Raw genomic sequence first — 17,630 nt, 5'->3', positions numbered from 1 at the left:
TGCCTGAGGACTGAGCGAATCATAAAATCGAATTCATCAAATCTTACTGTCCCGTTCAGTCTGAGCAGATGCGTTACGGCTCCCAGAAGCAGCCCGTGTTGTCAATAAACGTGCTGTTTTGCGACACAGACAGCGCTAATGAATTATACAGGTCTCCGTTTGCTTAGTGAAAATGTTTTTAATTACTTGATCACTATTGTCCCGTAGTTGCTTGTGAAATAGACTGAGGCGTGGAAGTGGTTCTCAAACGAAGGTACAGGTCGAGGGTTGATTTTGGTTTTGTCCTCGTGTAGACCTATTTTAGACCTGGGTTAGACGTCACATAGTCGGTTATGGACCTGGTTTAGATCTGGTAGTACTCAGAAGGCCAAATATTTTCTTAAATATTAAAAAAAACATGTTTGACGACCACTAATTGTAAAGTAATGTCTGAATAATGACAAACTTGACCCTTGAGTTGCTAGAAAGTACCTGATATATCTCATACGCTACCTGTCTTCTTCAGCGTCTGATTGAATAAGTAATTGTGCAAAATAGATGACTACTGTGGAACATTTCAGGCAAAACAATAACATCTCCATGGAGACAAGCACGTGGTGGAGCCGTGATCGGAAAATTTACCTAATGCACCTTTTGAATATTGTCCCTTTAGAATTATAGGGTTTTATTCAACGTTTTTTTTTTTGTCGAAATGTAGTTATTTATATATTTGTAATTTTAAAGTGATAGTATTTCACTTTCTACAGGTGGAAAGTGCAGCTGCATGATTCACTGGAAATGGAAAGTTAACACATTCTTTGGAACATTCTCCATGGAAACGAGTAAAGTTTATGACATATTGTGGAATATTTTAGACGAGGAGCAATATTTCCAGAGGAGGAGGTTATGATTAAACAACAATTCCCCCATTTTGTTGTGTTAAATATCTAAAATTGCACATAGAACATGGAGAAAACTGTATAATTCTAATGGAACAATATATGATTTTGCTTTTTTAGGCTTTTTATTATTTTTATCTTCCCTCACACAGTTGCCGTTCCCCAGATTTAATTTTTTTTTAAAGATAATAAAACAACATCTTTTCTAAAACCGTGCGTCCGTCTTGTGAGCTGGCGGCGTCCGGTCCGTCTCGTCACCTCCTCGTGTTTGTGCTCCAGAGCGGGGCTGAGTGTAAACAGCAGCACAGCCGGAGAGAGCCATGTCCATATTGGGCCAACGGCACCGGCTCCTGAGCAGAGGGAGACACGGGGCCTTATGTAAGAGGTGCTCTCAGCGCGGTACTCATCATCCCACTTATGTGACACCCAGAGACAAACTTTACAACACGCCAGCGGGGAGGGTGCGACCGTGGAGAGCTCAGAGTGTCTGCAGTGTGAGCTTTAAAGGTGCACTATGGAACTTTTCTGGTACAGGATCCATCATCTGCTCATATAAATGGAGATGTTATTGCTTAACCTACAACGTTCAGCAATACGGGTTTACAGTTCTTCATAGAAACAGCAAAAACACTTTATTTACATGTTGTACGGTGTGACTTTTCTGGTCCAGCACCTGCCAGACTCCATGGCAGGGCCGGCTCCAGCTTTCAGGGGGCCCCTAAGCTGAATGTGTCTCTGGGGCCCCCTCCTGGTTCAGCTGTTGTTGATTCACATTTGACACATTCTGACTCTGCTCTCATCACTTTGACCAGTTGTTTTTGTGTTTATCTGAACAACATCAGACTGAAAACATCCAGAATGTCACAAAAACCACCACAGTCACAAGAACAGAACACAAACATATAACAGAGGTCAATATTTTTAAAAATTCTAGACATTTTTTCTTCATTTCTGGTGGATTTTAATGTGTTCCAGTTGCGACAGTGTTTCTTACATTTACATTATGTCGGGTCCTTGCTCCGGTGTAAACACAGAGCTGCCCTCACCTCTGCCCGACTCAAAAACAAATGTAGCAGCAGCAGATATTTTACTACTATAGATATAAAACTAATGTAATTGTTTTAGAGGGATATTTAGGCTGTAAACACACAAGCCCTGTGTCCAATAAAACCTGATATATTATAGTATTTTCAATATAAATGTATGCGTTCTTAGGGGCCCCCTGGTGGCCTCTGGACCCCAAGCAGCTGCTCAGTCTGATTATAGTCTGGAACGGCCCTGCTCCATGGAGAACTGCTTTGCCTTGAATCTTGCTAAAATACATTAAAAATCATCTCCACACAGCTGGAACTCTCCTGTAATTTGACCTACCAGTATTACCTGCTTGTCTTCATGGAGGAAGATACTTAAACTGAGCAAAAATCCAACAAAGCACTAACATCTACATGGAGACGAGCATTAATGGTACATAGTGCAGCTTTAAATCAAACAAATTATGCAAATTCCCTGCCATTTGTTTCGATTAGTTTTGGCATTAATGTTTTCTAACCTCGTTCAGTTCACAGTGCACATTTTGGAACCAGGAGCATTTGAGATCACACGACTTCGCATAGGTCGAAACAGGGTTGGCGAAAATCATTTTAGCTAACCGCAAACATTAGCATAACGTCCATCACAGAGTTGAGTATGTATAAGCACCGCTAACCCTGTAGCTCAGACCTCCACAAACATGTTCTGACATTGATTCTTGTATTAATTTAGCCGTGGATATTTCAGCTAGCTCTCAAATGCTAACGCGCGTGGACGTGTTTAAAATACACTCTGCAAACGGAATATTGATATAAAAATACATTTATTTCGGCCTGTCACGATAAATTTTGAATCACAATGCATCGCTACAGATGAATATTGCGATAAACGATAATATTCAAATCACTTTACGCCACTGACACAATAAAAATAAAGCGGATAATCCCAATAAACTTCTTTTTTTTTAATAGACCGATAGAATGAAGCAATAATTAACCATAGAAACTACTTATTCAACCCTTTACTGCTCAAATCTTTTCATAATACAACAAAAAACAACAAAAATCTCACTACTATTGCAAAGAAAATGTACACAAAATAAATACTGCGCCCAAAAATATATCATTCCAGTCGATATAGTTACATAATTATCGTGAGAGGCTTTACACTTATTCCTAGAAACTTTTATAAGATGAATTAAACCCCGAGTCATTTAAACTTTTCCCGTTACACCCTTTGCTTTGTTGGCGAGCATCATTTTGCAGATGTGCAGTGGTTTTGCTGCACAGCGGAGCACAGACGGACAGCACCGCGCTAATTAGGGGCGCTAACCATTAGTCATTTTTGCCACTGTCTGCAGCAGCTTTTCTGTGCTAAACCGCCATCGCACTGCTACTGCATTACCCGCGCAAGCTAGCTTATTTTTACTGTCACTAACTAGTCAATTAACACATGGAGAGTACAGTTACACATACTTATTTCTACTCTTATTTGAGTAATATATGTGACAGTGTGACAGTAATTTTTCTCGAGTAAAAGTTTTGTTTACTCTTCCCACTGCGAATACGTCTAAAAGTGACTAAAGCGAATGTTAAATGATTCCAATATTTGTGTTTCTTTCAACGCTCCTTCAATAGTCACTCAGTTAATAATAATAATACATTTTATTTATAATACACTCTTCATTCCATAGAATCTCAAAGTGCTACAATAAAACAAGAAATTTAAACCAATACTAATTGCTAAATGCTAAAAAAAACACATTAACAATAAGCTTTTCTAAATAAAAAAGTCTTTATATTAGCATTTGTCCACTCATCTGAACGTTGGCGGTTTAAATCCCACGCTCAACCTTAAAAAAACATAATTAGTAGAAGCCAAAGTTAAATCTGTCAACTGGAAAAAATGCTGTAGGAGAGAAGACGTTTGCCAGCTTTTTCCTCTGACCCAAAGCAAACAAAGGAAACAAAGAGAACAATAGAGCGAGCCAGTAGGGCCATTAAAAGTTGAATGGAGGCAATTAAGGGTGAAACTGTAACACGGTGTAGTTAGCCCCTCCCTTCAGACAGATATAAGGCAGTGTCCAGCCGTAATCTGAACAGAACTGAAGAAGTACTAGGACGAGCAGCGAAACGTCTTCACTCCTACAACTTTTTGTCCAGTTGACTGAGGGATTACACGGACATAATTGGTAGAGCGATCAGACCCACTGACCCACAGTTTGGCAGTGTGATTCCAGCTCCCACAGATGATTACGGTCTGGAATTACTGTGGAAAAGCGATATATAAAAATACAATTTGTCATTTTGGTGGTTTGAAACACGATATTGTGCCTTATCTGATGTTTTGTCCCTTCAATTATATTAACTTGAAATTAAAAACTAGATACTAGGTCGATACTTTTCTAGATGTAGTTGTAGTTTCCCTAAATACTTACTTACTCTTACTTAATATCACGAGTCACTGCTTTGTACTTTGACTTGAGTAAGGTTACTTTGAATCTGCAGTACATTTTTCAGCTCTTTATCCACTTCAGTCAACAAATATTAAAAAAAACAACATTGCGTCAGTTCATTATCCATTCTGTTTTCCATATTGTCCGCACCAAAACACTGCGTTTTTCTGCACTGGATGAGCTTGGCCTTTGTCACACTATTTTATTGTGATTCATCAACTTCCTTGTTAAATGTTGGCAAAGCAGGTCAAAGCGGCGCACTCTTTTTGGCTCACGGATCATATCGACGTTTGGACAGAGGCCCATTCTTCTTCTTTTTTTTTTTTTAAACTACTTAGAGAATCACTTAAAACGAGGTACTCAAGGTCAATGTAACCCGTTCACTTCCCAAACGCGTAATGTATGAAAACTTTTAGGTGGATTACACTTTGTTTAGACATTTTTAAAGTAGCATTATGTAATTTTTTTAGTGGGGAGGTCAAGAAGATGTGCTTGTCCTATGTCTGCGATGTCCCATGGTATTGTATTAAACTTGTATATACTGGATTTAGTCAATTACAGATGTTTTATTGATCAAAAACGCCTTAAAAATCATGTATTTTTTACTGTGATTGGCTCATTATTCCACAGATTTGACCTGTAACTCGGCCTAATGCTTGTCCACATAGAGATAGATGAGTTTAACCATTCGTCTGAACTTTAAATAGACATAAAAGTAAAGTAAAAGTAGTTACAGCAGACTCTCATTACAAAAAAGTGACATTGTTCATCTTTAAGCTCCTGCACAGACACCACAGTTCATCACGTTAACTTAAAACTAATAAAATACTCCAAAAAGTTGTAAACATAAAGCTTATTTAATTTAAGACTTTTAAGACTCATAGTGGGAAGAGCAACTAAAACTTTTAATCGAGTAAAAGTACTTAAAACAAATATTAATCTTGTAATATTAGTGTCTATCCTTTAAAAACACCTGATTTAACAGATATTTATTTATTCGGTCGTTACATTCAAATCAAACATTATTCAACTTGTATAAGGTTGTACATAACATTTCTATCATGACCGAAAGGATTTAGGCTGAAGTAAAGAAAAAATACTTATAATGACACACAAGAAAAGAATTCAAAGAAAAGCTGAATAATATTAATGTCTAGTTCAGTAAACAGATATCGAAAATAAAACTATGTCAAATATAAAACTTTACACAAAAGAAAAGAAAACAAAAAGTGTAGGAGACAGAAAAGGTTGCGCTCTATGTTTTTTTTCTGCGTGCGCGCGGCTGATTGGTCGAGAGTCGAGGGGGCGGGGCTTACATGGAGAGGTGCGCGTGGATATACGTGTGAAAATTTAAGTTGACGGCCAGTTTTACCTCCATTTACTCATTTTACCATAGTCTCTGCTGCGTTGCCGATAGCTCCGTATGCGTTCGCCAAATAAATCACCACAAAACGCACGTCAGATCTCAGCGTATTTGTTTGGAATACTCTACCAGCGCGTCACAAAGCTACGATTAAAACATACGCTCAGCCAGTACTGCTATACCAATACTTTCCGTGTGTCGTGCAGCTCTACTGAGTATTTCTACCTCTGCACATGAAGCTGTGGCTGAGCTAAAGTTTAGTTTCAGCAGATGTAATAAACCTCCATTGTTTAGCTTCACTGCCCGCGCCGTTAACCGAGCGGGCCACAAACGGCAATGAAAACGCCATTGTTAAATATAAGCATGGGTGTAGCGCCGGACGGAGTAAGTGGCTGAGAGCTCCTCCGTAAGCCTTTCAAGATTTTATGTGACAAACTATCAAAGAAAAACACTGGGGACAAACTGGCCACATGTTGTCACACATTTGTAGGAAAAAAAAGACACAAAAGTTGAGAAAAAAAGTGCAAAAATACAGAAAAGACCGCTGGGTTTCAGATGACATCACGATATTCTTTTAGACCGATTGTATTTAAATGTAATACAGATGGAGGCAGTTAAAATGGATGTCGTTAAAGTGCAGATTTTTGTTGTAATACAGTGAGTTCTTGGGTTTAGTCACTCACATAAACGACTTCAACATGGGTCAATTTTCCTGTGGCTGTTTCATGGTAAAATTCAATGTTATAAATAAGGAAATCTGACTCTTGCGCCCCCATCTGGAGATTTCATGACATTCTAGCGTCTGAAAACCAGCAATTAATGAGTTTTAAATCAGAATACGTCTATTCACGTCGTCAACACTGAAAATTCCACCCAAAATGCGGGTACAATGCAAGTTAAATGCAAGGAACAAATATTTATGATGATATGAGTGTTTACGCCTGATTTAACATAAGTATCATGTATTTGTATGAGTCTAATGAGAACAAGAACGCAATTTACACAAGTGTTGGCCCTTGTGAACGTTATAGTTGCCAGATTATGGAACTACCTCTGCTTGTGCCATGTAAAAAAAAATTAGAAAAAAATAAATAACAATAAAATAAATAAAATAAATAAAATAAATAAAATACATAAAATACATAAAATAAATAAAATAAAATAAAAAAATAAATAAATACAGAAATAAAAATAGAAAGTAGAAACTCAACAAGGTTTTTTGTTTGTTTTTTTTTCCAAATAAATTGTAATTAACAGGATTACGTTTAAGTTTTTGCTCAAGGTTGTGTCTAATTTGATCATTTTGCCCAAGACTTCCTGCTTTCACATGGTCAGTAGATATGCCAACCACACTTTAAACAAGAGCCAACGTGTGTCTCATTTACAGCAAGGTTAAAGAAATTAAAAAACTTTTATTTATTTTTAATGAACGTTTAAACTGTGAGTAAAAATGTCTTCCTTTACGCGTGAATAGACTGTATTTTGGATGGAATTTTGTGTATAAATCACACGTAGAAGGACTTTTTTCTTCATTTTTCTTCACAGACGGACACTTTACTGATGTCAAACTGATAAATATTTACCACCAAACGTAGTAATAATAAAAAAAGAACATGTAAACCTGCCGCACGCACTTTCATTTCCGTATTAACCCGACCCTTTCGTCTCTTATTTTCCACCTCGTGTCATAACCACTACACTCCCCTCAGCTGCACATTGACCCAATCTGTTTTGCTTCTCAGATTGCATTGCATTACTGCCTTCCCCCTCACGTATCATCACATATAGACCCCATTGTATCAGTTTAAGAGGTAATCAAGTCTGCGCAGAGCTGTAATTTGCGCACTTAGCCACGGGATCGGCTGTGGCAGACATCTCGGGAGCAGTGGTAATGAGAACGGCAAAGGATGAGTCTCCAATCACAATAAACACCTCCACAGACAAACGGTTCAATAGCAGCGACAATTACCGCGCTCGAATACACAATGATACACAAAAGTGAGAGGTGGGGGGACGTCAAGTCATGATCTGTTTAATTCAGTTTTATTTATGTGGCACATTAAAAAAAAAAACAACTTCAGCTGCTTAAAGTGCGTCACATAAAAGTAAAAAAAAAGCAAAAGAATCAAATGTATGTTAGATTTGAGCTACTGGAAATACTTCAGAGTGTAATCTCCTGGCCTCGCTTGTCGTTTTAGCCAAGGTGGGATCAGGTGAAGTTAATCGGTGCGATGTGCTATGGCGCCCTCTAGCAGGCAAAAGAAGAAAAACATAGGCCTATGCTCTAATATAATAATGACAGGCCAGTGACCCAAATAAAAACTATGCATTTTAATTGAGTATTAACATGTGCATAGGGAATAAGAGCAAATATACAGCATTTTTCACTAAATTATTTCACTCAAGCTATTGGACAGTGAGGAAAACTGAGCGGTTTTCAGCAGAATAAGGCAGTCAAACATGCAAATTAACATAAATAAATGATTAAAAAAAATATTTCTGAAGTAAAACACATTGAATTTCAAGAAGAAAACGGATATTTAACCTTAAGCATTTAATAAACTTTTTATAAAACAGAAAAAATATGATTTCTTCTTCTTCTTCTTATTTTTCTTCTTCTTCTTACTATTGTTATTCTTATTCTTATTGTTATTCTTCGTCTTATTCTTCTTATTCTTATTGTTATTCTTCTTCCTCTTCTTCTTCTTTTTCTTATTCTTATTTAATTCTTATTTATTTTATTTTTTTGTGACCAATCAAATGAAAAAAACTACATTTTCTCAAGCGCAGTTGAGATTAAGTTAAAATTTCTGTTGTAACTCCAGGTTTAATCACGACACACTCTGTATTCAAATGTCATCCTTTATAATAAAACATTTCAAAATTTTCCGTGCATAATTATTTAAACTGCAGCTTAAATTACTCGATCACTGCACGAAAACTACAGCAATTATATTTAATGAGACCAACCTGTCGAGTGCATCTCAACAACAGGTCAAATTCATGTCAGTTTAGAGTTTTATGCAATGTTTTCAGTTGGAGGGCAGTTATCTGTACTGTATATCACATTTTTTTAACAGAAATAACCAACTTAAATCCACAAACTTTACCATTATTCATACGGGAATGGGAGCACGAAGTTCTCATGTAAAACGGAAGTCTTGAAGTCCATTTAACCAACAAAAATAACAACTTCAGCACCACGTTTTGACCATAACAGCACGACGTTTTGACGATATCATGAAAAAAAAATCGCTTTAGTTCATTTGTGTTGATAAAAAACACATTGAACTTTGCATCAGCTTTTGTTTCTTGTGGATAAACCCTGTAATTACCGAGGTATTAACCACAAAAACCAAAATAAACTGCATTATGACAACTAAACCAGCGCCCGGCAACCCCACTGTAGCGTCACTGCTTTCTGTCCAATTTTATCTGTATAAAGTTTTGCCGTTTCTCGCTAAAATGAATAAATATTTAAAGATCAGACAGCGGACGATCACCGACAACACGTTAAAAACCACACAAATAAAATAAATCCTTCAGCGGAGGACACTTACGTTTAGAAAGAGACATGTTTGTGCCTTAATGCTAATTTTGAGGCATAATAAATACTAAAATAGCGCCACAAACGGAATTATTCTACATGTAAAAACAACTGCGTAGTGTTTATTTTAATTTATTTGAATCTGAATACGCTGTTTATTTTTTTTGTTTTAATAAAAGTGGCACAAACCCAACACTATTTGAATAACGCTCATTTACAAAAGTACAAACACACACATTTGTAGGAAAAAAAGACACAAAAGTTGAGAAAAAAAAGTGCAAAAATACAGAAAAGACCGCTGGGTTTCAGATGACATCACGATATTCTTTTAGACCGATTGTATTTAAATGTAATACAGATGGAGGCAGTTAAAATGGATGTCGTTAAAGTGCAGATTTTTGTTGTAATACAGTGAGTTCTTGGGTTTAGTCACTCACATAAACGACTTCAACGTGGGTCAATTTTCCTGTGGCTGTTTCATGGTAAAATTCAATGTTATAAATAAGGAAAACTGACTCTTGCGCCCCCATCTGGAGATTTCATGACATTCTAGCGTCTGAAAACCAGCAATTAATGAGTTTTAAATCAGAATACGTCCATTCACGTCGTCAACACTGAAAATTCCACCTAAAATCTGGGTACAATGCAAGTTAAACGCAAGAAACAAATATTTATGAGTGTTTACGCCTCATTTAACATAAGTATCATGTATTTGTATGAGTTTAATGAGAACAAGAACGCAATTTACACAAGTTGGATTTAAGTTGGTTATTTCTGTTAAATTATTTGAATAACGCTCATTTACAAAAGTACAAACTGCAGCCTCTCTCTGTCTGCGTCTCATAAAGATCCAGGCCCGCGCTTACACAAAGGGGCCGCACTTAAACCGCCGGCCGGGTCACTGGCTGCATATCTGGGGTAAGTGGAGTAGATCGGGCCCCTGATGGATGACTGCTGCTGGGGCCGTGCGGAGCGATTGAGCCTGGCTGTCGCTCTGGACTTGATGGATTGAGTCTTCGCTCCGGGGCTGGCAGAGCAAAAACGGGATTGTACAAGTGGATAATACAGTGTAGATGTAAACAGTTTTTGTCGTGATGTGTCGTCGACCAGCGGGATTGTTGTTTTGAAGATACGGGGAAATCAGAACATGCGCGAAAAACGTAAATGTACCGCAGAAATCGCGTCTAATTACTGCGTTACCTGTTTAATAGTTGCTTAGTTTACATCTGAATGCGTTTGATTCTGTGGCAAATGTCGATTTTTACAATTAAAGATGAGCTGTTTAACTTTTGTGCGTTTCCATCACCTTGTATCGCATGGAGTTTTCCGCAATATGGCATTAAACTCGTCTACGGAGGTGAAAACGGTAAGATTTCCAGAGTTTCAGATGATAACTCACCGTCATGTTCACACATTCGATAATGAAATGAGGAAATACAGTGGTCCCTCGTTTATCGCGGGGGTCACGTTCTAAAAATAACCCACAATAGATGAAATCCATGAAGCATCAGCTTTATTTTTTTATTATTCTCTCTGTTTTTGTCTGTAAAACCCCTCACCACACACTTTATACACTTTTCTCACACAGGCGTTAACATTTTCTCACATTTCTCTCTCGTTTAAACTCTCTCAAAGTTCAAACCTTCGTAGGCGTCTTTGTCGGTGCAGAACGTTTCATCGACATTGTGGGTTTTGTCGGGGAGAAAACAAATTGCAAACGTACAGCACTTCAGAGTCACACTGAGATCCAACGTTTATGTAAATTTAACTCTAATATATTGTTGTTTTCCTGCTTCTTTGCTTAAATCGACCAACACGACAGGACAGTTACAGCTCGTTTTTATTCAACAACTTCACTCATCTCGTCTCATCTCGTTTGCGTTCACTCTTGTTACATTTTTATTGGTGCGCTCCTCAAATGCGCTGTACCAAAACAATAAGTAGGAACCAATATTATTATGAAGAAAGTCAATAATGTATCCAACATAATATAATAAATGTTAATTGTTAATAAAATAAGTGCAAAGTAATAAACAAAACACTAATGACCCAAATAAATGTTAATACGTAAAATAATATACGTCAAATAAATCAAAGTTTACATAAATTTGGCTGAAAATAACCCGCAATAGATGAAATCCTCGAAGTATCAGCGTTATTTTTTGCAATTATTCTATATGTTTTTGTCTGTAAAACCCCTCACCACACACTTTATACACTTTTCTTTCTCTCTCGTTTAAACTCTCTCAAAGTTCAAACCTTCGTCGGCGTCTTTGTCGGTGCAGAACGTTTCATCGACATCGTGGGTTTTGTCGGTGGAGAAAACAAATTGCAAACGTTCCTACACTGTAAAATTGCCCTTAAAAAATCCGTGAAACAACAGCAGTCGGCTAAGAACGACACTGAAATGTGTTCGAAATGAGGCGCGGGGTTGTTGCGTGAAGATGTCAGCACCACCCGCTCGTTTGTATTCGACTAAACGGATGATGACGATGTGATTGTTTGTGTTTTTAGCCCGAGGAGCTGACGGACATCCTGGAGATCAGTAACATCGTGTTCACCAGTATGTTTGTCCTGGAGATGGGCTTCATGCTGCTCGCCTTCGGGCTTTTCGGCTACATCAAGAATCCATACAACATCTTCGACAGCATCATCGTCATCATCAGGTAAACACCATTTTTTCTGCGTTATTTTGTGTTATTTTATATATTTTTTTAATAGAATAGCAGCCAGTGTGAAGTGGAGGTGAAGTGTGGGGAGAAACATTCAGCAAATTGCTCACGTTATGTGTTAAGACGGTAAAAACGTGAATACAGTTTCCATATTATTTGCACCTGTCTCTCAGCTGTACTTCCTTAAAGATGCACTGTGTAACCTGCCTGTCTCCATGGCGATTTTACTACTTCTGTTCATCTATATCACACGTCACAGTTAAGAGCTGACGTATTGTTAATATCGTTTGAACCGGACAAAAAAGTAAATGATTCTACTAAAAAGACAAGGTGAATATTCCTAATCAATTGTATTACTTTGCCTGAAATGTTCCACAGTGCGGCATTAGGCTCATTAGACAAGCAAAACGACACCTCCAGGCCAAGTTACGAGTCAAATCTGTAACTGTAAGAGAGCAAGAGAGATGCGTTTGATGCCATTTCAGGGGAAAGTAAAAACATCTCCATGGAGACAAGCAGGTTAGCAGACATCCACCAGGAAAAAGTGACATAGTGCACCTTTAATTGAAAACTGAATAAAGACTGAAAGGCGTAGTTGACATTTCTTATTTCTTACAGTGTTGCGGTGTAATTCTACCAGGCTGTTTATAAATAACGCACATATTTCATTCACATTGACTGATTGATTATAGTCAACAATCTGACAGCACAAAGACGACGACGCACAAATACATAAATACGACTCGTTGAAATGCTGCAGTACGGGCCGAAACAGCTCGACACCTGAAGTACTCGCTCCCTGCGCTGACACTGACGTTGCTAAACACGGCCGGAGTCATTCATATTCCACATTTCTCCTGCAGTTGTCGCTCATTAGTTTGCAGAAGTCTGGCTGCTCCGGCTCATCATCCGTCAGCAGAAGTGCTCCTGTCTCAGCCGGATCACGGACTCAACCTGCTTTTTGTTTTACCAAGTACAGATATATTGTACGAGCAGCTTTTAAGGTCAAAATGAGGCCACTGTGTGATGTCCAAATCCAATTATAAAGCCATTTTTATATCCTAAACGTACAAGGAATAAATGCTGGTCCGTTGTTAGCATGCTAGTTGTTGTTGGCATATCTCTGTCCGCTCTGAAATATGCGAAACGTGCTTAAAAAGTTCAGGATAATTTTGAACTTTTAAATCCTGTCTAGTAAGTCTGTTCACTTTGAGATTGCAAAAAAAAAAAAGCGTGATTTTGAATTTCCCAGGACTGTTGCGTCATAAGTAAAAGTCTGGAGGTCTTCTGCTCTGTTTTTAAGTCCATAAATAATTGCCAGACTCATTCTAAGCATTTATATCATTAAGTCATGTTCATTACAGCTGCTTATTTGTGTTGGCGTGTCCAAAAAGGTCGCTAACCGTAGTTGTGGTTTGTTTTTCAGTAGTAATTCCCTTTGACACCAGTTCCCAGTATCGATAGCGCATGTAGAAACACGCTGTTTTTTTGACATTAGATAATCATTATTTTAATTTCTAAAGCTAAAACATGAGACTCTAAAGCAAAATTTCTCGAGCATGTTTAAAGCCAATAGCAGAACAAATCATGTATAATATATGTCCATTAAAGGGGCACTGTGTCACTTTTCTGGTGGAGAAACGTCACATAGCTACCCACTTGTCCTTGTGTAGATGTTGTAGCTCTGCCTGGGATGTTTTGTAGCACGGCACAAAAGTTATCTATTCATATTTGGACAGTCAAGAGATGCCAGCAGGCCAATTTACATGTCAGATCTGTGGAGAGGTGGGTCCGCTCATAGTAAGAATGCAGGTTTACAATGTGTTTTTGAGGAATAAAAAGGTAAGATAGATATGTTTAATACCATAATGTGGAAAAGTTCAGAAAAGTACAATGTGAAAGGTTGACTCTCTTGTGCCCCCTAGTGTGTGGGAGATCATCGGTCAATCAGACGGCGGGCTCTCCGTGCTCAGGACCTTCAGACTTCTCCGAGTGTTGAAGCTGGTTCGGTTCCTTCCCGCTCTGAGGAGACAGCTGGTCGTCCTCATGAAGACCATGGACAACGTGGCCACTTTCTGCATGCTCCTCATGCTCTTCATCTTCACATTCAGGTGACTTCAGATAACTCTACAAAGAACGGTTTAAAAATGGATATACTGACACTAATCAATAAGTTTCACCGTGTTAAGTGTCACAGCGATGGACAAGTCAAAACTAAATATTACATCTTTTAAATGGGCAAAAGTCCTTAAGATGTCACCGATAAACAAGAAGCTGAAAGCCAAAGGTTCATTTCACGATGTTCTAAATCTGTTGGTGCCCAGAACAGGACTGAACCAGGACTAAACCAGGTCTAAACCAGGACTAAACATGGACTAAACCAGGACTGAACCAGGACTGAACCAGGTCTAAACCAGGACTAAACCAGGACTAAACCAGGATTAAACCAGGACTAAACCAGGACTGAACCAGGACTGAACCAGGTCTAAACCAGGACTAAACCAGGACTAAACCAGGATTAAACCAGGACTAAACCAGGGCTGAACCAGGACTGAACCAGGTCTAAACCAGGACTAAACCAGGACTAAACCAGGACTAAACCAGGACTAAACCAGGACTGAACCAGGACTAAACCAGGTCTAAACCAGGACTAAACCAGGACTAAACCAGGACTGAACCAGGACTGAACCAGGACTGAACCAGGTCTAAACCAGGACTAAACCAGGACTAAACCAGGACTAAACCAGGACTAAACCAGGACTAAAACAGGACTAAAACAGGACTAAACCAGGTCTAAACCAGGTCTAAACCAGGTCTAAACATGGACTAAACCAGGACTAAACCAGGACTAAACCAGGTCTAAACATGGACTAAACCGGGGCTAAACCGGGGCTAAACCGGGGCTAAACCGGGACTAAACCGGGACTAAACCGGGACTAAACCAGGACTAAACCAGGACTAAACCAGGACTTTCAGTTTTATGCAGTTAAAACCTGGAACATTCTTCCTGAAGATGTGACTCAGGCCTCGACTTTGACAATGTTTAAATCCCGACTCAAACAGTTCAGTTTATCTGTGCATGTGAATGAAAGGGGTTTATTCTGCACTTTTCTGTTTTAAAATGAATTTTATGATGATTATTTGTATTTATGTTTTGATTTGTGTGATTTTAACATCTTTCTTATTCTGTGAAGGACTCAGATGGAGGGCAGTACCCATTATATATTTATTTATTTATTTATTTTTTTAAAGTTCATTCTCATAACGTAAAGAAAACAATGAATAGAACTTTGTGCACATTTTAATTTCATGTGGATAGGCCCAGTATTTACAGAGATATTAACCACAAACCATCTGCAATTTGACACTTAAACTACAGATTCTACCGTAGTTTTATGTCTTGCCCTCAACAATATAAAGTATGAAAATCAAGGTTTAAAACTGCAGCATTGTGAAAACGTTCGACATTATCCTAAATGTTCTTTGTCTCGTCAGTATTCTGGGGATGCATCTGTTTGGCTGCAAATTCAGCCTGAGGACAGACAACGGGGACACTATACCTGACCGCAAGAACTTCGACTCTCTGCTCTGGGCCATAGTCACAGTGTTTCAGGTGAGTTGTGCGAGATGTGAGTGTAACCAAACCAAACTCACACATAAATGACCATTACTTTTGTTCAGTAGTACATTTAACTATCGTTTAATTAGTTTTCCTCCCATTCTTTCTGTCCTATCTTTCGCAAAATTGCCTCATGTGAACTTTTAATCATGTTCGAGTGTAATTGCCTCATCAAACACATAGTTAAAGTTGTGTTTTGTTTAATATTTAGCTTTTTTCTTGTTGTCATAACCTATTTGTCTCCAGGTTGATGTTATTACTGATAAAAAAGCAAAAAAAACAACCTTGAAAAACATGGATATTTTCTTCAAATCTCACCTTTAACTTGTTGCTTAGTCACCTCCTTGTTTCCCTGGAGATAGACGTGTTTAGTGTCACACTGTGGGACATTTGAGGTAAAACAATTACATCTCCAAAGAGGAAAGCCTTCTCCTTAAAACGTACATAGCGCTCGTTTAAATAATCCAGACACATTAGCGCAGAGGTGTCAAACACATTTTCACCGAGGGCCACGTCTGCAAAATGGCCGCCTTCAAAGGGCCAGACGTAAAATAAATATAACTACTTTTTAAAACTTGTTAATTAACTGTTTCTGTATTTATTTCTTATTCAAGTGATAAATATTCATATGCATTTGCCTAGATGTAAAAATATGGCTGTGTAACTGTGTATCTCCTGATAAAATGACATTTTAAGACCATCAGACCTTTTAATTTACCCTGTCGGGGGCCACATAAAATGATGCAGAGGGCCAGATTTGACCCGTGGGCCTTGAGTTTGACACGTGTGCATTAGTGTAACAAGTACAGCTAAGGTCATTGTCGTAGTTTTAAATCTACTGAATAATGAAAACGTAACACAAAAAGCCCTGTTCTCATATTATGTATTATCCCTCCAACTTGAACATTTTACTAATTCATCACTTCACCAAGTACAATATATTTCTCGTTTGTGGCTGGGTCTTTACCTGACAAATCTCTTTACCAAATACTTCTCATTAGTCAAATACCGCGATACCCATTTTCTCCACAGCCCGCTCTCTGCTTCATCCTCTGAGCCGCCTATGCGCACGACACATGCTCAAATTGCTCTATATTTTTTCTATATTGTCCTTCTTTTCTCTAGTGGTTGCCTCAGCACAATCGTGACAAAGAATGCAGAGAGGAATGGGCTCAGTGACGGCGCACCGCTGGGTATAGAGATGCTGAAATAGCGTTTTATATCCCAAAATGTGGTTTAAAAGTTGGAGTAAAAGTGTAGTTATTGCAGTGTTGTAGAAAGACGCCAGTGTTACGGACTGTGCGGTCTATGGGGGTTTGTTAAGTGAGCAGAGATGGAGCGTTTTTTTGCTGCTGGATCGTTTTAAAAGGTTTCATTTTCCAAGCTGATTTACACAGGGAGACAGAAGAAACATGCATGTGCACTTTATACGCTGCTCCTAGTGATATAACATAGGAGGTGCTGTTGTAAAGTGGAAATAGATGCAGCTTTGGCAGCGTTTTATGTAGATAATATTATGTTTTAAGTGGCTTTTTAAGGTGAGATATTACAGTCAAATAGCCCATAATTTACCGGTCAGTCTACGTTCCTGCCCTCACCTATGGGCCAGAGCTTTGGGTAATGACGGAAAGGACAAGATCGTTGATACAAAAGGGTCAAAATGAGTTTCCTCTGCAGGTGAACTTAGAGACAGGGTGAGGAGCTCGAAGTAAAGCCTCTGCTCCTCCACATTGAGAGGAGCAGCTGAGGTGGTTCCAGATGCCTCCTGGACACTTCTCTAGGGAGGTTTTCTGGGCATGTCCCACAGAGGGAGACCCAGGACACTTTGGAGGGACTGTGTGGCCTGGGAACGCCTTGGGGTCCCATTAGAGGAGCTGGAAAAAGTGTCTGGGACGAGGGAAGTCTCTGCTTAGACTGCTGCCCCCGCGACCTGACCTGGAATAAGTGGGAAAAACATGGATGGATGGATACTGCAATCACAACTGAATCTGTGTTGTTAGAGCCCGATAGCGTCAGATTCTCTCGTCGCCAACAGACTCGTGGTTGTGGACTTTCCATCACCGTAAA

The 17,630-nt window shown here is 38.7% G+C and overlaps 1 protein-coding gene across 1 annotated transcript in view; it reads left to right on the top strand.

Moving 5' to 3' along the window:
* The window catches only part of cacna1ha (calcium channel, voltage-dependent, T type, alpha 1H subunit a), a 191,218-nt gene that overhangs the window by 124,708 nt on the left and 48,880 nt on the right, over positions 1–17,630 (top strand). Inside the window, exons 13-15 of the mRNA XM_055223851.1 lie at positions 11,787–11,938; positions 13,870–14,055; positions 15,440–15,557. Coding sequence (XP_055079826.1) covers positions 11,787–11,938; positions 13,870–14,055; positions 15,440–15,557 — 456 coding nt within the window. The remainder of the gene's footprint in view (positions 1–11,786; positions 11,939–13,869; positions 14,056–15,439; positions 15,558–17,630) is intronic.

This window comes from Periophthalmus magnuspinnatus, chromosome 8 (assembly GCF_009829125.3).
Source record: "Periophthalmus magnuspinnatus isolate fPerMag1 chromosome 8, fPerMag1.2.pri, whole genome shotgun sequence".
Classification (NCBI taxonomy): Eukaryota; Metazoa; Chordata; class Actinopteri; order Gobiiformes; family Gobiidae; genus Periophthalmus; species Periophthalmus magnuspinnatus.
The sequence above is the reverse complement of the archived record's forward strand: the minus strand, read 5'-3'. Positions and strand labels throughout refer to the sequence as shown.